Below are 24,482 nucleotides of genomic sequence, written 5' to 3' on the forward strand. Positions count from 1 at the left end.
AGTCCCAGTAAGATTTGTTCTGCAGTCTGTACTAGCTCTAACAATCTGCTTCTTCAGAGCCTTCTGCCCTCTAAGACCTGCTCCGTCCCTCTGGATACAGAGGGCCCCCTGCAGCATACCAGGAATTGTTAGATAACCTCTGTTTACAGACAATCCCTTGGGAAGAATGAAGAATCTCTAAACAAGCTGTGGGGAAAGCAGTTCAAACAAAGGTATCTGAGTCAGGTTTTGTGGGTCTTCTGCCAGAAGTCCTATGTAATTGAGGTAGACCTCTATAATCATGTTTTGAGTAACCTGATTTAGCTGTAGATGTCTGTTCATTGCAGGGGAGTTGGATTAGATGACCTTTAAAGTCCCTTCCAACTGTAAGGATTCTATGATAGTCCATGACCTGGACAGCACTAACCACACGTTTGGCTTTTCTCCTTCCGTGCCTGACCAGAGTCTGTGTATCAAGCAGAAATGTAAATAAAACTTGTACCCTGTCTTTGTTTTTTTTTTTAAAAAAAAAAACCAAACACCAAATACTACTTATATTGCATGGATCAGCATAATGCCTGCACAACCTTCTTATGGTTTGCTGTGCAGTATTGAGGTCAGTCGTGGTAAAGAGCTCTGTCTTGCCAAGTGCTTTTGAACTGCTGACTTGGGATAAAAGGTTAAAGCTGCACAGATCATTTATGCTTGTGAGATGGTGTCTGGGAAGGAAGAGGCTGTGATCGGTGTCTGTGCGGGCATCTGGGACGATTAAGGAGGGCAGCAAGAGTAATAAATGTGTGTTAGACTGCCAGTTTGGAGATGACTCCTGGCTGTTAAATGGCAGTTCTGCCGCTTTCTTCCTGGGGGAGTAAGGACTAAAAAATGCTGCAAATCTTTTTAAGATGGAATGCAGTGTATTTGTGAGAATAACTCACGTGTGGTAGTGCAGGCAGCAGCAGGGTTTGTGCCCTGGCCCAAGAAGTGCTTGGCTACTCTTACTATCTGAAGTGTGTACTTAGGAAATAGATAAACACACGTATGTATCAGTTTATTATGTACCTGCGTATATAAGATGTGTGTAATGTTATATACAAAACATAGAGACATCCCCTGTTCCTCATCTGTGGGCATTGGTTGCTATAACAAGCCGGGTTTTTGGGAGGTGCCAGAGCCCTGCGCCCGTCCCAGCACTGCCCCACAGCTCAGCCCTTCGCCTCGCTGCCAGCTGCCCTGGAGCGAGGAGGGACGGCTCAGGTTGGCATTTGCTGACCTGACGCACGGTGCCCTGCCTGCGTTCCTTTAGAAATATTAACAGCTGGTGTTTAAAGAGTGTGCTTCCCTTGCTGAATTTCAGGGATTTTTTTTTCTTTCTTTTTCTAGTAATCCAACTTTAAGGATGTTTCTACAGCTGCATGGAGTGGCATTCTGCAGCTTTGCCTGCTTTTCTGTCATTAACATTTCAATGACAATCATTAGGAGGTACAGCTTAGGTAAAAAAGGAAAATGTTGGAGGTTAGTTTTAAGTGCAGTTCAGGTAGTGGAAGCTGAATGAAGCTTTCCAGATCCCTCTGCTACAGCCTCTTTTGCTCTGTACTTTTTTTTTTTTTTTTTTTTTTTTTAAAATTTTTCCCCCACTTGCATTTTCCTGGACTTATGGGGAAAAAAGTAAGCTTCAGAGCTACTTTTCCTTTACTTGTGCCACTTCTGCCAATGACAGAGGGCTCTTGGCTTTGTGTATCAGCTCTGCAGCCTGGGCACCACAGGGGCTGTGCTGGTAGGGCTGAAGTGCACTTCGTGTTTTGTTTGTGACAGTTTTATTGTGTTCAGTGCCAGTGACACACAGAGGAAGCCCAGCTCCCTTTATACAAACTTCTTGTTTTATTAAAACTAATGTTTTTGGGCAGGTTTTCAAGGAATCCCTTATTTCACATGAACAGAAGTGCCTCACAGTCCCTCCAGTTGTGCTGCTCACTGGGTGCTCCCCAGCACAACGCCTGGCACAGGGGCAGTGAGCAGCTGTGCAGACCTCTATTCCATCACTGGGCTGTGGCTGGTGAGAGCATGGGGCCAGGCTGGGCCAGGCCGATGGCCCTGCAGAGGGAAGCTGTGGGCTGTGCTGAGAAGAAAGAAACAGATTTTTCTGAAGTGCTCAGATGAAAATTGTTTATCAGTGTTGCCACTTTTTTCCTCCTTTGCGTACGCGTGCTTCCAAACCGATAGCCATGAAATCCCCATCAGCAAGGAGCACCAGAGCTCTGCCGTGAGGCTCTGGCTGTCTATGTGTAGAGCAGCACCTGTAGGCAGATGGTGGTGGCTTGGCCTTGTTCTGCCAACCAAATCCTATCTGCTGTTTGCCTTTTGGAACACCTAGTGTCCTGAAGAACACCTCAGAGTGGAGAGAATTTGCATTGCTCAGGAGACTCCCCAAGTATCTTTGCTTTAGCTGCTATAAAGGTCTAGTCTCATTTTCCTTAAAAAATTATTTTTAAGCACAGTTGAGTGCTGCCATGCTATCATCTTGGCACATACTCTCTGGGCAGCCCTGTGAAGTTTCTTCCCCTCAGGGCCTCGTCCACTGTCAGGATGTATCTGTTGATAAGATCTTTCATTTCTTGGGTGAATGGTTCAAAATCTTTTTGCTTAGCACCAGACCGCTTAAAGTTCCCATCCCTGTTGTTCTCGACACAGAGCAGACGGTCCTCCGTCACTGTCATGTTCAAGAACTCCACCATCTCCTTCAGCTTGGGGATGAGGCTTTGTTTCAGGTCCTCATAGTGGATGACAAGCAGACGCTTTCCGTACTTCAGCCAGTCCAGGACATGGGAGGCCCACCAGGAGGCATAGCTGTTCACGAAATCTGGCCAGTCTAGATGATGGGAAAACCAGGAAAATGAGAACATATTAGCCACGATGCTTCCACACTGTTCCAAGTATTAAGTTGGAACAAGGTTAGAGGTGCTGGTCATGTATGAGGTAGTTGGATGTGAGTGCTGGAGAAAACAACACGGCCAGCCACAGGGCTGCAGCCACTCTCAGCTCTGCAGTCATGGTGAGGAGATGGGCACTGCTCTCCCACCGTGCGAACTGGTGAGGACACAGAATTCCAAATGCGTGGCCACCAGGCACGTGATCTTCTTGGTGTCAGGCATTAGCAGTGCTGAGAGTCACCCAGCTGCCTGGGAGCCCCTTGGAGTGGGCAGGCTGCACAGGTGCAAAGCTGCAGGTCAGCATCTTCAATGTGCTGTGCTTTTAGGAGCTGAACACTCCTCTTTGCACAAGCAGGCAGCTCCATGCAGGAGCTAGGGAAGGGCAAAAAGAGACGGGAGAAGCATTTGGATGAGAGCAGTGAAGCAGAACTGAGCAGGTCCTGCTTGGCTGCTCATTTGAGCAGTTCTTTGCCACATTATTTCAAGCAGATACATATTTTTTTTTGCCTCTGTAGTTTTTTTCCTACATTTTTACCTCTGTTTCAAATGTAGTTTGAGAAAGATATGGGGGCTATTATATATTTCATATATATGTGTACATATAAATCAATATACATGTAAGTGCAGCATTGAGACCCTGGTTTTGGCTGGGCCTGGGGTGCTTCTCAATCCAGAGGAGTTGAGTAATGTAACTTTCTTACTGCTTCTGGGGAGATGGTTTAAGGAAACAGGATTAATAGGGAAGGTGCTTCTGTTCCTGGCACATGGGAAGGATTTGCCATCACATGCCAGGATCACTGTGACAAAGTTTACTGAAATACTTTCCTGCTACTGCCGTATGTGACACCTTAATCTCTTGTTAGATGCCTGTGGTAATTTTCTGAAGGTCAAGCTGAAGGTTTTGCACTGGATAAAGTGCAACTGTGGCCAAAATATGACTATTTGTAGTTTGCAGTACGGGAAAGCCACTCTCTCCAGGCTTTGTTTCCCTTTTCTGAGGGCTGTTTTGGGTTTTAATAAATGGATCTTGAGCTGTGGCTGATGAAAGGTGATGTAAGGACTTGGGAAAGAAACATGCTGTGACTAAGGGCACTCTCCTGCTGTCCCCCGAGCCCTGTGCTAAGTGGTTTGCCTAGGCACAGCTTTTATGCCTGAAATGCATAAGGGGAGAGATGTGTGCTGAATCCTTCCTTTGCTGCAGTCTGAATGCAGCGGTGTGTGCAGCAGGGATATCGCAGTCCCACCATCCAGCAGTCATTTTGTGCGTTCATAGAATGCTGAAGTCCCCTTATTGCTCCTATCTTTATTTATCTGCAATGCAGTAGCACCCATACAGTGCTGTAAAATTTCCTTCAGGAAAAGTCATGCTTCATCAAACCCTCAATTTTAAATTAGATTTCTCTCTGTTATTACATGGTGCAGGGGCAAACTTCCTTCAGAGCGCACAGCCTGATGGATGGGCTGCACACCAGGCATTCTCTGCTGTGTGCTCCTCTGGTAGTGACGCTGCAGTGCAGGTGCTGCACTGCTGTCAGTGGCGACAGGCAGAGCCTGCGTGCTTCTGGGTCTGGTCTCTGTGTGGTGGTGCTTGAGTCCCACTGAATTGCAGTGCTCCCTCAGGTTTTGGGATCAGGTCCCCGTGTTACCCCTCCCAGCATGATATGACTACAGGCTTTGAGCTCTGACTGCAGCAGCCCTGGGTGCCCCACACGCTACCTTTGCTCTTCCAGTTGCGGTCTGCAGCGTAGCCCAGATGCCCAGCGAATTTCCTGTTGAACTCTGCCATGAGTGACTTGTATGGGTTTCGTATCAGCAGGATAGCAGAGTCAAACATTTCAATCTCCGTCTTGCCACTTTCATGTGTTTTCACGCAGATGGTCCGTCTACTTCGCCAGTGGTCTTTTTCTCCTTTAAAGCCTGTTTATAAGACAAGATGGTTGTGGGTTTTTTTTCCCTGTGACCATATGTCTGTGACATTTTACACTCTTAAACAAGGCCTTACTGTTGTGAAAACACCAGTTGATTAAACATGCTGCCCACCTGGGACCAGGGCTGCTGCCAGCAGAGTTACTGGGGCAGGAGCCACCCTGTGAGCTCCTCGTTGTCTGCTGGGATCAACAGCAGCGATGGCCTTGGGTGGCTCCAAGCAGAAGGATGCTGGAGCAAGCACAGCCCTGTGCCTCAGAATGGCTCTGTGCCCCATCACCCCCTGGGAAGGGTACCTTTGTTGTAGAGGGCTCCATCGAAGTAGTAGCTGCCTGTGTAGTAGCCCGTGGCATGCTCGATCAAATGGCGAGCCCACGTGTTGCCAGCCCCTGGGAAGCTTGACAAAGCAATGAACCCTTTGGATTTTGTGGTTAGGAATTTCCTGTCTGTACAGCGGGTGTCTGTGGGTACAGAAAATAATTCATTGTTAGCATTGTGGTTTTTTAATTAATTCCACTGACAGCCTTTGATTACAGGGTTTATTGCTTTTTTTCTCCCTTACAAATATAGGCTATCAATTTAAGTCTAGTTGTGAGTCAGCTACTTCTGAAAATTAACTCAGCCATAAGGGGCCAAAGAGATTATCCTCAGAAAAGACTTTCACTGGTTTTGTGTTAGGTGACACTTCTTATCAGAGTTGCAGTGAACTATTCTACTTGCCAGCAAGTTGTTATAAAAGCCCCTTGATGTCTGTTTGCTAGCTGCTGTTTGCCTGGCAGGCTGACTCTGCAGTGAAACCCCAAATATGTCACTGTACCTGCAAACAGCAAGTTTTATAACGCAGGAGAAACTCTTTTACTGAAACAAACTGCACTCAGTTCAGCCTCTGGGTTATGGTTCTCCAGAAAAGGGCCCAAATCAGTTAGGAGCCCTCCCAGTGCTGACCGCCAGCAGGGTCTGAACAGAGCTCTCCTGCCAGCTTCCGTAAGTCCTGCCCATATGGCTTGGTGTGCATTAAAAGCAAGTGCAGGGGGAAAGAGTGAGCTTCAGCTATGTGATGACTCAAAAAGAAGCCAGGAAATAAATTAGACATCAGTCACTTTGTTCTTCAAAGCAGCCTTCAGATGAAGCCATGGCCTGAAAGTGCCAGCATGGTGCCAAGAAGACTGTCTTGTGCTGCTCCTTATCTACACAGATGTGGTAGATAGTAGCAGTTTCATGAAAGTGAGCATTCTTCTTGCATGGTCTTTATACACGCTGTTATTTGCAGTCAACCTCTGAACTGGGAAATGGAGCAAAACAATGGATGTTGGGAAAAACACAGTGCCTCTCCAGTGAAGCACTTCACTTTAAGCTTGTACGTACTTTTGTGGAACATGGTGCAAACCACTGCATGGAAGAAGCTACAGGTACTACCTTGATGGTTCACTGGATTTTGGGGCATTGCTCTGCGTTACACTCTGGCTTTGGCACGTAGAAAGATGAGTATTTTGGAGGAGGACGGGCAGAGCGCAGTCAGAGCCTGCTGAGCTGTCTCTGTGCCTGCCTAACAGGCTGGCGTGTGCTCAGGTGGGGTCCTGGCCCCAATGCCTTTGGTTTGGCTGCGCAGGTTCTGCCTCCTCTTCATCTGAAAAACCATTATTTTTCTTAGTGGAGGGGCTGTGCAGCTTAACAAGAGACTGTTTGGATTTGGAGAAATGTTTATGGGCGTGACTGTGAGATGAGGATTTAGGCAGGGGCTGTTTTCTCGCTGCCCGTGCGCTGTGGGTAAGGCTGCTGTGAGGCAGGTGTTCCCGCGTGCTGCAGGAGGGGCTGGGGCTGCAGGTTCGTACCTTGCACCGGGGTCTGGTAGGCCTGGCAGTACCCCCCTGCGGCAGCGCTGCTGGCGTTGGGCATCGCGCTGCACAGCCGCCGGTCCGCGCCGTGCCGCAGTGGGAAGCGCGCCGTGGGGTACCCGCAGTAGCACTCCTGCCCCCGGATCACTGCCAAGGGGAACTCCTGCGACGAGAGAAAACAGATCAGTGCGCAAATGCCGCGGCATCAGCAGCCTGTGGGGAATGCTCCTGTTATGCAAAGGAAGATAAATCTTCACAAGCCGCTGTCAGGATCAAAGCAGTGTTTGATAGATCACTGTAAAGCTCATTTCTTATATCGCTGCTGTCTTTCACACTGCAATTTCTTAAAAAATGGTTTTAAGACAGGTCTTGTAAGGCTTGAAAACTCACAATGCTGTTGTTTCATTATTCATAAAAACATATAATTCAATACTGTTCCTTCAATCCTAGTACATAACTGCACCTGAAACTTCAGTAGGGAAAAGGCTGTTCTTATTTACCCCTCAAGTGAGCGTTTTGAATTGCACCGTCTTTACAAGTTCCATCTATAGCGCTCCAAACAGAGGAGTGAGCTGCAGTAATGCTTACAGTCATAAAGAGTTTGCATCTTGCTATGACTCCTTCATGGTCTGCGAAACCCCAGTGTCTGCAGAGGGGCTGGCGCAGGTTTTGAGCACTACTGTCCATATTTTTATGGAACAACTGCTTGGGACCACAACAGTAAGCCAGTCCTGTGGCATCTGCTGTGGGCTGGAGCTGCTTTGCGGGCACAGCACCTCCTGTATGGCACTTGCTTCTTGGTGGGGATGCCTCACCTAGGCTAACTGCTGTCAATTATAGACCCCTTAGCGGAACGAGCCTGCTGCTGTAGATGGTGTTTGTCTCAGGGAAATAATTCACAGTGACATTTCTGGCTACAAGACATTTCTTTTCAATGTGTTTGAATCAGGTTTTTGGTTTACTGATCTTATCCAGAGAAGGGATCAAGTTGCAAAGCAGCTTTGCTGTGCTCTGCAACAGATGCAGAATGGTGGTGCTGGGCCACTCTGCTAATATTGATGAGAATTAATAGAGGGGTTTGGAGGAAAACATCTGTTTGCTGAAGAAATTAGTGGGTGTTTAGGAGTTCCACAAAAAAGTACATTTACTAGTTTGCAAAAATTGGCCCGAAAATTCAGCCCTCATCTCTGCCAGGAGACTGGGCGTGTATTTTCTTAGACTTCCAACGTCCTCTGGTGTGTGGCGCATCAGTATGCGTGGAAGGGCTTGACCTCAATGACAGTGGCTGAAAGAAGCTCAGGGGTTATTGGAGCGCAGAGCATTCAATTCTACCTATTCCATAACAACACTTCTTGCCTTTTAAAAGTCTTCTGAAATCTGGGAGCACGTGCCAGGACTACTGAGCAGCTTATCTCTTGCTCTTCTCCACATGTTCATCCTCTGATAAGGAGTCAAATACAACTAGTGTGCCATCTGTGCCCAAACAGCCAAAATTTGCTTAGTGAATGAGGTACGACATTGTCAAAATGTATTTAGTGACTTGATCCAAGGGCAAAATAGTTCTGCCTGCCTGCAAACAGAAATCTTCCTTTTTGCTGTGAAGCAATGTTTCTCCGTTTGAGAAATGAACAAACACCCTGGCCCTAAAGTGCAGACTGGAATAAGAATGCACCGTGTCTCCTGCCAAGTGGCACCTGCGAGGGACTCTTTTTGGGAAGGACGCAGATTTTCTCAAAAGACCTGAGCAGGTACTTCCCCACTCTTCTGCATTTCTGTGCAATCATTGTCATGAGGGCAAAGCACGGGCAGTGTAGTACGGTTCTGTGACCACTCTGCGTCACTGCCTAAATGGTTCAGGCAACAGGGACCTGCGGCTGATGCTTGGCCCGTGCAGAGGTAGCCAGGCTGCTCCCCATGTGTGCAGCCTTCCTGCTGCTCAGGCAGCACTGTAAGAGCACTCTTTCTGGCTTTCCCTTTTTTGATTCTTTCTGCAGGTGTTTCAGTGCCTTTCCCCAGCTTTCCTGCAGTTGGGCTTAGGTTTTCATCGTAAGTAGTAGTAAAAGCTGTGTACCTGGACTCTGCTCCCATTGCCTCCACTAGCTTTTGTACTAATGCTATCCCTACATAATAGCATGTAGCTGTATCTAGAAACCAAAACAGCAGGTCGGTTTTGAAATTAGAACATCTAGGAAGCATCCTAGAGGTGGTCAAGTCCGAGTGTGCAAAGTTGCTGGAATGGCTTTTGGATCCTTTGAGCTGGTGGGGTTCTCTTCTCAAGACTTGCATGCCTTATTTTTGTTTTCATTGTATGTAACTATAAAAAGTAGCTGAAAGGTAAAATGACTGAATATATAAAAATGTAAATTCAGATGGAGATGGCTAACTTACTATGCAGGTTGGCTTTCAAAAAAGCATATATGAAAATTATGGCTTCTGGCAAAGAGATACATTCATGGCTCTGTGTTATGGGGTGATAATGGATAGCTATTAAGGCATATCATCACTCACAATTAAGAAAAAAATTGATCAGTAATGCTATTTAGCAGGTTTCTTAAAGTTTTTTACCTCAGATTCATCTCGCATGCTTCCAAGGACTAGAGCTTTACTCTTGTGACTGCACAAAGCCATTTGCAAGACTAACAACTAAAGGTGCTGTGTTGCAGTTTGGTTTTCTTCGAAGTCCCCACAGACAAGAGAGTAATTTGTGTATTTAAATATAGGCCTCAAACCAGTCCCATGAAAAGCCCACCGGCCTCTTCAGAACGCACGGGACTTGAGGGAATTATTCTCTTTTGTGCAATGGATGGAACTAAAATGAGCATCCTGTCCTGACTGCAGGAGAGTTAAGTCGTTCTGTGTCAGCCAGGAAGCTGTCCATCTTGATCTGAAAGGAAAGGATCTGAAGTCAGGGTGACTATTTCCACTGTTATCACAGGGCTCGCTCTGCTGTCTGGAATCAAAGCTCACACTGGTTTTTCGCACTCCAGCCCCACTTCTCTTGAGTTGCTGGCAGTTTGTGTGCACTGTAGTTTTTTCTGCATTCTGAACTGGGTTGGGTCATAGTAGAGCTTTTTTACTCTGCTTGATTATTTGTAGGAAGTGTACACTGAAAACGAACTATGAAATTGGATTGTGACCTTTTTCCCCAACACCTGCAATCAGTGTTGCGTAGGTTTCATCAAAAAATTCTAGCATGGACTTCATGAGCTTTTCCTTCCTGCATCATTCATTCATAGCTAATACACAGCTTTTGCATTTGTGCCAACAACATGCCGAATTGCTTCTATGTCTGCCAACAAGTATGCCCAAAATGGCATTGCCACTGCAGGAAAAGGAGAACATGGCTTCAGGGAAATGTAAAAACAAGAAAAAATGTAATGGGGTATTTTTTTTGTGTTGTGTATCGTTTTGCTTGGAGATAAGAAGTGGTACTACAGTAGGCAAGAAGTGAGCACTGTGATATCCAAATGGTGTGCAGCAGTGGGGACTGTGGCTATGCCACTGCTGCTTTCCAAATGCAGGGGGATTTTGCCAGACTTCTTGCAGGCAAATCATCATTGTCATCATCATCACAGATGTTCTCTAATGCTTGATTCTGGAAGGTCAGCATGGTGCCTGGCGTCACTGGGTATTGGCTCCGGTGAGTTTCATCCTTCAGAAACTTATTCACAAATTTAGAGCTCTAGGGCACTAATCTCTGCTATTCCTTTAGTAGATTAAAGTTTAAAGTAACAAAAAAGAAGAAAGGATGTGAAATGAGAACTGTTCTTACTTTCTTGGAGCAAAATTCAGAGCACATCTCCACCGTCAAATTGGGCTGTATCAAAGAGGCTGGAAAGGTGTCTGTTAAATTTTCTGGAGCTCTAAAACATCCTCGATAGATAACATTCCTCCCTGCAGGGATATGAAATAGGTTTCTCTTGAGAAAACAACGTCCATGGTATCCTGCCTCTGTCACAAAGAACAATATTAGGTTCAGAAGCTAGAGAATAATGAAGAAAATCTCATACTCCAAGTACTTTAGAAATAAGAGAAACCATGATATACACTAGAAAAATGTGTTGCAAATCCTGTGGTATTAAAGGAGCACATGCTTTTGGCTTTTACTAACCCCTGAAAGCAGAGTGCGGCAAGGAGTTTAAATTAAATTCCATCAGTGGAGGGCATTGCCATTGTTTGCAACTCCTAGTTTTCTTTTGAAGACATGCCTTCCCCTGAAAGGCTTAAAAGCCCTGATAAAAATCTACAAAGCTTCCCCTCATCTGCACCAGAAAAGGAATTTAAATGAATCCTGAAAGCCCCCGCGGGGACCCACCTTCCTGCACATCTGCTCCTCCTCTTCCCCTTCCCTCGCCTTCTTTTCAGGGCAAGGGAGTTTGCTGCAGTCTTCAAAATCTGAACTAGGCGTTTGTAAGCTGCTCAGGGAGAACTGCTTTCCTGACGTCTTTAGCATCAGCCTCTGATCTGACCTGCCCCTCTATATACGCTGCCGAGCCGGGCAGAATTGCTCCATTTTTATTTTTTTGCATCGCTGATTGAAGTCGGAGTGTGGCCCAAATCGGAGTTACAAGCAGCAGTGCAATTCTTCCCTCCTGCTTCAGAAGTGTCCCTGACAGAACCCAGCAAAACTCCAGAGCTATCTATCGTGGAAGCTCCCTGTCCCGGGCGAGGCGATGCATTCTCACAGATGAACTAATGGTAATGGAGAAAACAACATGCGTGTGGCTGGGTTAGAAAAGGGAAGAGGTCCACATGCTGTGCGACACTGCCGTAGTTCTTAGGATTCTCTGAGCTTTACAGATGTGGAAAATGTCTTCATCTCTCTGTATCAACTCTCCATTGTCATAATTCACCCAAAGTGACTTAATAGGGCTAATGGTCTCTTTGGGTCTTTCGAGTCTTGGTCTGCACCACAAACAGAACTCACCAGAACCAATGTGGGAAAGGGCTGCAGCTGGATGGCAGCGGATGGGCAGGGCAGTTCTGAAGGCTCCTGGGGAATGTGCAGCTCCCCAGGCTGCAGGAGATGCACGTTTCACGCTTCTGCACTTGTGGGGTGAAGGGGACACAAGTCCTGTGTCTGCCCACAGACAATGGGCACAAGCAGCAGAGCCTCGCTGGGAGGGCAGTGTTGTGCCTACTGCACCGGGAGCTGCTGCCCAGCTGCATTCTGCACTGCTGCTGTCCCTCATGGATTCTGCTGGTTTTAGAGTTACTTCCCAATATACTTTCACAATTATCATTGTGATTAATGCTTTCGTTGGCCACTCAGCTATCTTGATCTCAGTGGTAGTTTTCAAACAGTCAAACATCAGGTGTTACTGAGAGCAAGCAAAATACAAATCTTGCTCCAGGCTAGGTTAATTTGATGACTTATTCATTAATAGTTAAGAAAAAAATGCTGTCTTTTCCTGTGAAATACATGTATGTATTTTCACACTGAAAACTTAAACACCTGCCAGTGTGCCAGTCAGCCCGACACTGGCAATTTAGGTCTACACGCCTTTGGTATATAATTCGTATGTGGCTGATGGATGATGGTACAAACTTCAACTCTTTAAGAAGTGAAGTGCCATCAGTACTGGCACAATGTTGGTCTTGGTGATTGTCCTGAGAAAATTAAATCGAAAGGGTCCTGTGAGCTTGCCAAAAACACAGCTGTGCTCAGCAGTGTGGGTGTTCATATGCCTTGTGTGGGCCCAGAGGTTGATCTGTTTTGTCTCCTATGGCAGCTAACTGAGCAGATGAGTGTTACAGAGAGTAGGTGACAAGCAGTGTCAGTCAAAGATGAAACAAACATCTCAGGTGCTGCTAGAACAAAGACCTCGCGAAAGCGGAACTCTGGGTCTCATTCCTGTTACTGAGACTTCTCTTAAGGTACCGTTGGCACTGATGTCTCTGCCCTCTATTCTCCTGCTGCAGTCACAGGATTTCCTTTGCTTAGGATTATTTCTGAGCTAAGGATGGTACTGGTGGGTGTTTTTAAGCCATTCTATGACTGTGTCCTAAGAATGAGGTCTTGTGCCTTTGCCAAGGATGCAGAAGGAAGCAGTTTTCTCAGCTGAAGTTCTGCTCTGCTGCAATCCCCGTGCAGCACTGCCCTGCCTCCCGCTGCTGCTGCCTTCCCATGCAGCACTGCTGCTGCAGGAGGGAGCCAGGGCCCACACCAAAACTGCAGCTTTGTCCCACAGCTCCCAGCAGCGGCAGCATGCGCAGTGCCAGCGCGGCACTGAAAGCGGCATCGCTTGCACTTACGTCGTGGTGCCGCCGCCTGCAGCTCCTCCACCCTGTAGACTGACAGCCGGTTCACTCCGCCGCACACCGAGCCCTTCTCGCCCTTGCACTCGCTGTTGCATTCCTCGGGCCTGCAGGCGGTGGCTGGGAGCTTGTTCCCACAGTAGCACTCCGCTCCATACGCCAGACCCGCGTAGGCATAGGCCCTGTGGGTGCAGCACAGGCACGGTCAGAATGGGCCCTTCGAGCACCCTGTGCGGGGTGGAGGCCTGGTAGTGCCCTCTGAACACGCTGTGTGTGCCGCACGCTGCTCCTTGGGGCGTGCTGGGCTGGGAGCCCCAATGCTGCCGGGGCTGTACTGCAATGAGCGCAGAGATCTGGGCTGAGGAAGCACCTAACCAACAGCTGACAGAATGCCACATTTTGACCAGATCAACAGAAAATGCGTCTAAGTAGCTGTGCTGCAGTAAGAGCAGTGGATGGGCAGCGGTGACGCAGTCTGCCCCAGACAGGGTAGCAGAGCTGCTATACATTGAAAGGTCTGAGACAGTCAAGGTTTTCACTGATGCTGCATGTTTACTGTATGTGGGCTTTTCCCATCTCAAATACAGCTCTGCTTACTGTCAGAAAAAAGGAGAACTCACTGTGAAAGAGCAGCTCACCTCTCAGCACACGCCTCCTGACAGTGAGCCACTGTCATTTTTCGTAAGTCGTAGAATACAGCTCCCTTCAGTGTCCTCTCCTTCGAGTCATCGCTGAAGCAGCCCACGTAGGTGCCTGTGTGCATGTAAGGCAGAGTCAGGACATGTGCACAGCAGCAGGTCTCAGTCAGGGCTGTGCTTTGAGAAGGGCAGCAACCATCCGCAGCTGGGTGCTGCCAGGGGGCTGCGTGGGGGCAGAGCAGATGGTCCTTAAAACGGTGGGACTGTGGGGTACCCTTTTGGATTTCTCCCAAGTTTTTTTCAAAATCTTTAGTTGAGAATAAGATGGTGCAAGAAAAATGTTAAGAAAATCAATTTCCTTTGGGTATGTAAAGTTATATTAAAGCTATAATGGAAAGATAACTCCAGCCCTAACTAGGCAGCGTTGCTTCTATCACGTTAAGCTATCTTCTTTGGAGTGAGAGAATCTTTTAGCTTATGTCTTGCTTTAGTTAGCATATGAAAGAGAAGTATTTCTGCTATACTGCATCCTCTCTTAAGCCTCTTTTGTTGTCCTGAACAAAACAAAATACAAATCTAGCCTGTTTTTGTTTTTGTTTTTGTTTTTTTTTGTCATTGGAAGGCTGAGGTAGCACCCTGCTATTGTACAGCAATTTTGTGGTTACAGGTGCATGTTATCATTAATATACGATGGAGAAAGGAAATTTGATTTTGAATGTAGCAGTATTGAGATGACAACGCTGGGAAATTATATAACAGGAGTTGCGGAGAGGAGGAGAATATATGATGAAAACCCAAATTAAAAAGCATTATATTAACAATAAAATAGACTAAAATAAAGCTAAAGCCACTGTCTGCTGGGCAGAGCCCGGGCACAGTGCTGTCTGGCACTGAGCATCCATAGGCACTGTGGCCGCGGGGAGAGTGCTGTGCTCAGAAGGGATCAGAGAGCAAGAATGAGGCTGCATGGCCGTAAGGAGTCAGGGAGATAATATGCTCTGCACAGGAAGTTACATTTTTAATTGATCATAATTTCCAAAAGCTTTCTAATGCTTGTTAGCAATACTGTTATTAACAGTGTCACTTCGTGTTCAGATATTCAAATGATGTGTATTTGAATCAACATAATTCAATGGCTGGTAGCAATAAATAGTCCTTCTGGCTGCCTCAGTCAGCAATTAGAACTCGAGCAAGGCGCTAGCTTAATGACTGACACGGGCACTAGCCTTAACTAATGTTATGGATAATTTTCAAAATTAATCCTTTCATTTCTAAAAGAAGTTTTAAAAGCAGTTCAAGCAATGTGCAGAACGAGTTCATGGTCTGTCTCATATCCGAGTAGCTCAGGCACTCACTGTGTTGCTCTACCTTTTATCTACTCTTTCATTAACCAGAAAAAAATAACGCAGCCCCACCAGGGTGAAGAGCAGGCCATGGCTGAAGGGAACCAGGAGCTGGCAGCAGGCAGAGCTCAGGGCCAGCTGTGCCCCACTGCAGCCCGGCAAGTCTTGGAGGGTTCCGTTGATTCTTCTCTGGATTTCTATCCGCAAGGAGTCCCTTAAAGCAGGTGCTGGCCAGTGCCAGGTTCAGCTGGTGGTGCCAAGACCATGTGCTGCTTGTGGCAGCCCATCTGCCAGGTGAGCACCAGGTCCCCATGCCCCCATGCTGGGCTTAGGTCAGCATTGGGCTCATTTTGTGTTTGGCCAGGTGCTGCCATTGGGCTGTATGCCCAGAGCAGGCCGGGAAAGGCAGCAGGCTGCTGGGACAGCCCTTGCTCCTGTGAGCAGGATGTTGGCAGCAGCGTGTGGAGCTCTGTGCCTCAGAGGCTCCAGCAGCTGCATGATGCAGCTTCACACACTGCCACTGTTGCCTTCTTGTTTCCATTCCCAGCATTTCACACAGTAGGAGTCACTTGGTAGCATGTTTTAGTGGGATTTTTGCAGAAGGTGCTCCTTTGGATTAATTTTTTCAACAGAAGAAGGAGCAGTGTAGTAACATGGTGCCTAGTCCTTCTGATCCCATTCCTCTTGCGCTGCCAGTTCTTCTGAAAAGTAGTGCATCAAAGACAGCAAAGCCATAGCCCAGTGCTGCGGCTTCAAAAGAGTAGGGTGTTGAACAGCGGGCACGCAGGGGCTTCCTGCTGCTGATGTCTGATGCTGTGCTGAGAGCAGCCTGGCCTTTTTCTTATGTGAGCGGCAAAGCCCTGTGCCCACAGGTGCCAGGAGGTCAGATCTGTACAGCTGTTGGTACAAATGGCCAACACATCCCTGCCTCCCTAATCGCAGTGACCCAGCGTGAACCCTGATGCTTTCTGCATCCCTGTGCTCAGCCTCCAGGCAAGCAGAGCTGGGGCTGCAGCATGGCGAGAGCAGGCAGTCCCAGGGCAGGAACCGTGCAGAGGTGTGAGTGCCTGGAGTTGCCTGTTTTGCTTCTTCGTTTGCCCTGGGGACTGGTTTTTATGAGATTTTCTACTGAATAAACCATAGCGGTTCATGTATGTATTTATTAGTAGCAGTAAGTATTGGGCTCGCAGGGAAGTGAGCTCTGATTTCTGTCAATCCTGAACTGCTTTCCATTTAAGATATTATTTAATCATGAGGATTGGAAAATGCAGTTTTGTACCTTGTGCTCTGGCTGCTAATGCGCTGCCCTGGCCCTGCCCCGTGCAGTGGTGCGCACTCCCCTGCAGTCTGTTGGCTGGTGGCAAATTTCCATCAAACTCACCAAACACTGAGAGTTTGATTCAGGGGTTCTTTCTCATTTAGAGCTCAGGTAGGGTCTAAAGGAGTGGCGTGCACCTGTGCCTCATCCCTCTGAAGACAGCGTGCTTGTGGGGATGGCTGCAGAGGGCAGGTCAGGAAGAGGAAATGTGTTTGTGACAGTAGAGCTGAGTCTGTGTTGGAGAGCAGAAACGTACTTCTAAACAGAAGTTACTGCGTGGCTTTAGACAAGTAAAGTAATAAAACTCATTTTTAAGTGTTCCCTATGCTGAGAAAGAGAAACAGATTTCAGCAGCATTCTTCTCTGCCTGCTTGAAGAGAGAATCATTTAAATCAGAGGAGTATATTTCTCTCTGGACTTGCACTCAACCAGCAGAAATACATTTCTGGAGCTACAGCTCAGTGTGCAGGGACACAGCCTTACTCCGGCCTGCGCAGGCCTTTACGAACTGTTGTGGAAGTGCTGCTGAGCTGCGGGAAGGTGCTTCTGGCGCACCTCGCCAGGCCTGCTGGTTTCTGCTTGGGTTGGACTGTGGGGCAGCAGTTTGTGCGCCTGCCAGAAGGCGGGCAGAGGGCACGTCCTTACCTTTGTGCTCGGCGGTACCCCTCGTGGCTCTGAGTCCCGCGGTCTGCATGGGCTCCTGGTCACCAATGAACCTATGGAACCACCTCCTCCGCAGCCACCTCAGCTCTGAGTTGCGAGGTGCCATCCAGCGCAGGCTGTGCTGCGGTTCCGCCCCGGGCAGCGTGTCCTTTCCCAGGGGGAGCTGGGCACCAGGGCTATGCGCCAGGCGAGGGTCTGCAGCCTTGGCTCCCGGCCCCGTGTCTGGCCCTGGCAGTGCCAGGCCTGAGGCCCCGCGTGGTCCCTGCTGGGCTGCGAGGCGGGCGCGCTGCAGCAGCAGGAGGCTGCCAGCCATGAGGTACGCGGCAGTCAGGAAAAAGAGCAGAAACTGGGTCCGCCGAAGGAACTTCTGCAGCCTGAAGAACGCTTTGGCCATGCCCCCACTGAAATGGGCCTTCACGCCTCCCAGCGGGCTGCTGGGCGCCCGCCTGAACAGGTGCTGCTTCCTGCCATGGGTTCAGCCCATCACTCCGGCACTGCTGCTCCATACATGGCTGTCAGGGCCCCAGGCAGCCACCAAGCCGGGCCCAGTCTTGCGCGGTGCCATGGCCAAGCCGCTCGCTGCACCTGCCGTGCCAAGGGGAGAGCGTCAGCGGAACCGCGCTGGTCCTTGGGGTACCCTCCCTGCACCCCCCCCTTCAGCCCAGTGCTCCTCCATCCACTACTTATAATTATGTACTTTAATGACAATAATCCTGTGAGAATGACTGATTGAGCAGCAGATAGCTCCAGCTATCCAGCATTACCTTTCTTGACCTAGAACTGTGCAAGAAATACAGTTATAACGAGGTGATTTCTCTAGAGGTGCTTGGAGAAAGGTTATTTATTTTCTTTTGTCAATAGTCATCTTCTCCCTTCTTTGTCCGTGGCTGGAATGGACAGACGTTGCACAGGCATCTTTCTAGCAAAGCATTGGCAAATTCCTTCCTTTCAGTTAAGCAGTAGCTAAGCTACAAATGCTGATCAGAAGGAAACAGCAGTGTGGGCGTGGGGAGGAAAGAAACTGCATCTACTGCCAAAGGACAGGAAAATTATTAATCTCTTTGCAGTTGAAGGCTATGTGTGAGGTGTCACATGTCACTGTGAGAGGAACCAGAGGTCCTAGGTTTTTTTTAGTCAATTTTTATTGACAAATATCAACATGCAAAGGTGCATGGGAAAAGAACAGTGAATGTCTGGAATAAAAACTAATTTTGGATTTAGCCAAATACTTCTGACCACTTCTGAGCTTTGCAGGCTTTAATTGTGTTGATGTGTACCGTGATGGGATTGCCTGGGAAAGGAAAGCTCCTTTGTGCTCTAGGGAACTTTAACCTCCTGTAGTGAATACAAAATGGCATCTCCCCACAAGTTCCTGCTTCCCTGGTCAACAGCTTCTCTATGGGGCCAGGCAAGCGCTAAGGATGCAATGTTCTCCAGGAAGGAAAATATTATGGCTTTTGCTTAACTTGTCATTGGAGCATCCTCTGGAATCTCCAGTCCCAGCAAAGAAGCATCTCTGCTGAACTCCTTGTTTCTCATTTACATTTTTGTGGCTATTCACTCACTCTCTTCAATAGACGTTAGCAATTAAAAGCCTCTGCTCTTTCATTTAGTTGTACCATTTCTTTCTATCTTAAACAGCAATCAGAAGCAAGGCTCAAAAACTTCTAAGAAAAAAGCACTCTAAAGCCCAGCTGGATGTGCTGTCAGTGGAGCCGGAATTCCTTGACGAGGCTGAGCAGGGCTGGCACTGGACCGGGCTGGCGGCCTGCTGGCACTTTGTGGTGCTGATCTCAGCCATAGCACTCAAAATAGGGGGTGCCCTTGTTTCTGCTGTTGTACTTTGAGAGCTCAGTGTGACAAGGGCCTGTCCTCCCGCCAGTACCTGTGGGTTTTTAGCAGCTGATGAGCTCTCGAGAGACGGCACTATGGGTACAAGGCAGCAGTGTGCTTTAATAAATTAAGATCACTTTCCCGCTGTGAAAGTGATCCCAACTCCCTTCCGATTAGCTCCAAAGCCAAAAAGAAAAAAAAAAAGAAAAAAAAGACATTGATTTACAACAGTGGAAGAGCTGACCCTTAGATTTAAATTATTGAAAATCTCTGATTAACGTTGTGAGTGCTCAGGAATTACAGTAAAAGGGTCAGAAGTACCTAGACAGATGAACAGAATATGAGCTACAATTAGACACTGCAGAGTGCTGCCATGCTCATCTATCCAAGAACAGAGCGGAGTCCCAGCACAGCGCTGTGTGCGGCCACCATGGCACTGCTGGGCCTGCGAGGAGGGGCTGCCGCTGGGGCTCCCACGACTGCCTGCCTGCCCTCACACAGCGGATAAAAAGTTTAAATGGCATGAGGCAGTTTTACTGCAGCCAGTGTGACGTACACAGAGTACCTCCAGATGCGTTCGCCCTCGCTGTGGTTGCCATGACAGTGCCTTGTAGTAAAAACCAACCAAACAAATAAGCAGACTCTCCGCCCACAGCAACTGCTGCAAACGTACTATGCAGAAATTAGATGTTGCACTTAGCGGGGAGATGGGGAAGAGTGCTGCTGACATTTAAAAAAAAAAAAGTAATTTGATTTTTCCGTAAACTGTATACTGCAGTATCATCGGAGTACGCCTAAAAGAATGGAAGTGCGTCGCTTCTGATGGTGGTGTTAAAAAGGAAAGAATAAGGAGGATGGGAAATAGTATCTGGTAATAGAAAATGTGCCATTTGTCTTCTTTACACAGATTTCACTTAAAATAAATGAAGTGAAATAGAAATAGAGTCTTCCATTCCTATTTATCAGTTCTGGTAGCCAAAGGGTTTTAGGACTGTATTAATTGATAGTTGAGTTAAAGTCATTACAATCATAAAATAATAATAGGAAGGACTTTGAAATGGGTAATGAGAACTGCTGAACAGTGGAAAACCCTCCAGGTGAGGAGAGCAATGAAAGGGTCAATGCTGCACCAGGAAAAAAGGGAAAATGAGGAGCAGTGGATGCTGTGCTGGCACCTGCTGACCCACAGCATCCACCACGTGCAGCTCTGACCGCGAGCAGAGGTTCTGTTTTATAAAACAGCTCTTTATTCTTATTTCATATTCATTCATATTACTCACTTTAGCAGCTGCAGGTGCACTTTTCACCGTGTGGAAGCCAGATAGCCATTTGTTTGTTTGAACAGCGGCCTTTGGCTGTTTGTGCCTGGAAATGTCATTAGGGAAAAACAGCATTCTGTTTTTCTGTGAGACCTCTCGTATTTCTGTTTATGGCACAGATAGAAATACCCTATGGGGAAGCTTTGCAAGCAGGGCTAAGTGCAGAATTATAGGATGACTCTTATCTGGAATTCCAGAATCAGATCTGTTCTGACATCTTTCCTGGAACGGCCAGTTCTGGGACTTCTCTCACTGTCCTGGGACAGCCAACTGCTTAAGAGAAAGATTTCCCTGAGCACAGCGTGGCTGGGTGCGGCGATGTGCTGGCCAGGCTCAGCGCAGGGAGCGCTGCGGTGCTGCATGGATGCCGGCGGGCTGCGGGCGCGGTGCTGTGCCACCCGCTCTGTGCAAATGCTGCGCTCCTACCAGCACCTGCACTGAAGCTGCTTTGCTTCCTGCAAGCTGTGTTGCTGCCACCCTGCCCCTCTGTGGAGTTGTGCAGAGCACCAGGAAGTGCCGGAGCACAGCCCAGGAGCTCGGCACGTTGCACCTTGGAGCGTGTCCATGGGACTGCGCATCCCAACCGAGGCACCTCCCAGTCTGATTATTGCTGGTTTCCTTCTAGTCCTTGTGTTCTTTCATTACGTGCATAGTACCAGATTTATAAGTACCATAAAGGAGTTGTTACAAGGAAAAGCAGGTCAGAAACTTGCTTCCAAAATGATCTCATAAATTGTGATTTTTAAAAATGTCACATTAGGCAGCTGCACTATCATTATATTGTCATTTCTAAAGAGAAATAAACAATGTAAAATTCTTGGTGATTCTGCCCTCCGAGCTAATGGCGTAATTCCAGAAACCATAGGGGAGCACCGAGTGCTTTTACCAGTGCTGTGGAGGCTGATAGGGCTGAAGACAACAAAGAATATTCCCAGGTGTGCAGGTGAGGAGCTGCCCCAAGGCCCGTCCTTCTATGGGGTGTTCACTGAAAGAACTCAGATCAATACCGCATCGAAGGCTGCAGCCCTTCAATAGCAAATCTTGTCTAAAGACCAGCAGGATTTTGCAAATTCAGAGTTCTTGGCACAAAAGCAAAAATCAGTTTTCTACTGCAAACTGAAGGCAGTGGGACTCGTGAAAACTATTTTTAGAAAAAGAAATCCATCCCTTTTTCACATTTGTCCTGTATATCCAAGCAGAAGGCGACCAGCCGTAATCTAATCTGCCATTTCCCAGATGCTCTGCTTGGACAGTCAAGGCCAACAGCGTGCTGCACCATCGCATGGATGTGGGGCAGAAAGAAGCATTCGGGAAGCTGCTAGTTTGCAGCTGGGGTCCTGTCAATAATTTATAGGTCACTAAGACTAAAAGCATCTTGTGCCTCAAATGGAATCAGTAGAGGAAGTCCACGTTCTCCCAGTTTCCAAATCATGGGGTATGAGAGAAAAACAAAGATGTGGATGAAGGCTTTTCACTGGTAAAGCAGCATGTGCTGCAAGTAAGGATTAGAGGACGCTCTGCTGCTCTTCTGTCTTAAGCCAGAACCCACTCAGATCAAGATACAGTTTGATGCTGATGGATTTTGGCTTAAATCCATTGGTACTTTTTCTGGTTTGTTTAGAAAGTGCCATGGGGCATCCTCTCACTAACTGGACAATGTATCTTAGAAATTTATGCTAGCAGTGAGATGAGGTGTGAGGAACAGGAGCTGACCGCTGACCCTCCTGGCAGCTCCAGGGCTCAGATAAGCACCACCCACCCTTCCCTGGAGGGCAGCAGCAGTGGAGGAACTGCACTGCCACAGGCACTGCCAGCCCCAGCCTGTGCCGGAGGGTGCGGGGCTGAGCAAGCTCAAGGCTTGTGGCCCATTTTGCACAGCTGGGGCAAATGGAACCAGGCTGACCATTAAGAGCACTTCTTTAGCTTGAAAATTAGAGTGTAGGGATGCAACCACCCAGCATTGTGGGGAACAGTCACTTTTGGGGTCACCAAAGAGGACATCGCATGTGCAGGATCTCTGTGCTCCCATTGAGGGCTGTGCACTGCCAGCAGTTCTGTGGCTCCATCCTGCCTGGGCTGTGCTGTACCCTTCCCATCCCTGCCCTCCATTCATGTGGGAGGAGAGCCCTGGTGGCTGTTCTCCTCTGGCCCCAAGGCTGGTGCTGTGGGCAGATCAGCAGTGGGGAGGCCATGGCAGCCCTTTGTGAGCCTCACCAGGTCCCCCAGCTCCGCAGCTGCCAGGCTGTGTGAGGGTTTGTACGAACCACAAGAAACAGGACTCTACCCCGTTCCCTGCCAAGGCCCCCACCCCAGTCGTCTGATTTAGAGCATAAATTGGCTTTTAAATATTCCTGTGTACTAACTCTCCCACCCCTTCCCATCAAAATGAAGCTGATCCCCAGGATTTTTGGTAAAGTCAAAGTGAGACCACTGACATTCTTCATGTTAACTTTCAGGAAGCATGTAACTTTTTAAAATCACCTAATTCCTCTTTTGTTAAACAAGCAAACACAAAACCATGCATGCAGAGACCACCAGCCTGTACTGCCCGCTGTGCTCCCAGCTGCAGGAGCAACGTGCCTGGGGAGTGCGGCGCAGGAGGACGGCTCCGTGTGAGCAGCCCTCTGCAGGCCCCAACCCTGACAGCACACCGTGAGGTCTGCCAGCAGGCCGGCGTGTGACGAGCACCGTAGCGCTCCATGTGCTGTGCTGGTCAGTGGGGCAGCCCAGAAAGGTTTCCCAAGTTTGCTCCTTCCTCCCTTCCTTCTAGCAAGAAGTGTGATTGCTGCAGGATGTATCAGATTGCGAAGTTAACTTTGATATGGTGTTAAAGCTGTTGAGTTATCATGGTGATCAAGCAGAAAAAAAGAAATCTTTATGCAGAGATGTCAGGGACATGGGGAAATGGTGTAATGTGTGAAGTTAAGAAGACACAGCCTTATACTGTGCACAGAAGCCAACACAATATAGGAGCTGTTTTGCAGCTGATAATAATTTGGCTTCAGAAGTGGAAGGTGATGCCACAGAGCAGAGCTGCAGTGTGAGCACGGGGGCTGCCAGCACTTGAGTGCACTCAGTCGCTGCAGCTCTTTCACCAGATGTGCCACTCGCTTAAGACCAATCTGCTAGCACGGGTAGGTGGAAAGCTGGAAAATAGTGCTGTCGGAGGCACAGCAGCCTATGGAGAGCGCTGCAGAACAGCCTGCAGGAGGCAGCTGGTCCGGGAGCATTTGTTGTCAGACAGACTAGGGAAGTGCTCGGAGGCATCTGGGAGCAGAAGGCACAGCGGCTGCCTGGTGCTGCTCTGGGAGCTCCTGCCTGTCTCAGCGACAGAAACAGCCGAGCTGTGGTTCCGTGCCAATGGGGAAAAGAAGCAAACATACGTGCATACAGTCCTACATTTTACTTGTACGTACACAATCTATGTGTATGTACCCCATTCCACAGAGGGACGTGCACTCAAGAGAGCTGCAAGTACGTACAGCCTTCTGTCACTACTCGTGATAATCTACACCCAATTAGCAAACAGTATTCTTGGCCCTAGAAAGTATTTTGCTCACTGATATACTGCAGGTGCATTACGTGCATCCCTGATACTCAGAGCCGAAACACCCCGCAGATGGTGCAGTACGTGCAATTTCAAAAAGAAACAAACCAACCCACAAAACAAACACCAGCACTGCGGCTGTGGGTTTAAGTTTTCCAAGAGCTTGTTGTAGACAATGTAGCATAGATTGATTTTTTTCTCATCCCACCATAGCAGGAGATATTTTCCTGTGCGCTTGATAATCTGCTGGAATTAAAACACCGCGCAGATCTGTAACTACATCACTGCGTTTAGGCAGCGTCTTTCATAAAACCCTCAATCCCAATCCCCGCGGCATCCACCCACTGCACACCGTTGGTCCGTAGCCGGCACGGTGACGCTTCAGAAACCGTCCTGGAGAGCAGAGCCTCCCGCCTGCCTCCCCACACACACACCGCATCCCTTCCTATTTTCCGAGACCAGTATTTTGTGGATGCTCAGAAAAGGGCATCTCGGCAGGAAACGGCGTTCTTTACGAGTAACACAGCTGAGCTTTGCGTACGCCGCGGACAAACGCGCCGGCCGCAGCAGCCACGGAAGCCGCAGCGGATGGTAAAGCCCCGGCGGCTGCAAAAAGTTGCCCTGTAATTACTCGCCTCGGAGCCGGCTGATGAGTAGCCCGCAGAAGCGGCCATCGCGGCCGTTTAAGGAAACGAGGAGAAATCTCACCTGCGCTCCGCGGTCAGGGAACCCTCGTTAAGGTGAGGCGCGATCCCGGCCGACCCGGCGGGTATCGCTGAGAGCCGCGGCGACGTTCCCGCAGGCGGCCGATCCGCGCCGTGCCGCACGCTGACCCCGCGCCGCGGAGCCGCGCCGCTCCCGCGCTCGCCCCGCCCGCCGCGCCGCCCGTCAGCCGC

General features: G+C 48.5%; 1 protein-coding gene across 1 annotated transcript; it reads right to left on the reverse strand.

The window, feature by feature from the left end:
- Positions 1–1,843: 1,843 nt before the first annotated feature.
- Positions 1,844–17,460, reverse strand: WSCD1 (WSC domain containing 1). The gene is made up of 8 exons (XM_042830066.1): positions 16,870–17,460; positions 13,564–13,678; positions 12,923–13,107; positions 10,440–10,561; positions 6,665–6,830; positions 5,129–5,293; positions 4,623–4,823; positions 1,844–2,845 (listed from the first exon to the last, which is right to left on the reverse strand). Exons 1-8 carry the CDS (start codon positions 17,279–17,281, stop codon positions 2,493–2,495), a joined length of 1,719 nt encoding a protein of 572 aa, XP_042686000.1. The 5' UTR covers positions 17,282–17,460; the 3' UTR covers positions 1,844–2,492.
- Positions 17,461–24,482: the final 7,022 nt, after the last annotated feature.

Source organism: Centrocercus urophasianus, unplaced genomic scaffold (assembly GCF_019232065.1).
Source record: "Centrocercus urophasianus isolate 14NV4802_14NV808 unplaced genomic scaffold, USGS_Curo_1.0 seq_33, whole genome shotgun sequence".
Classification (NCBI taxonomy): Eukaryota; Metazoa; Chordata; class Aves; order Galliformes; family Phasianidae; genus Centrocercus; species Centrocercus urophasianus.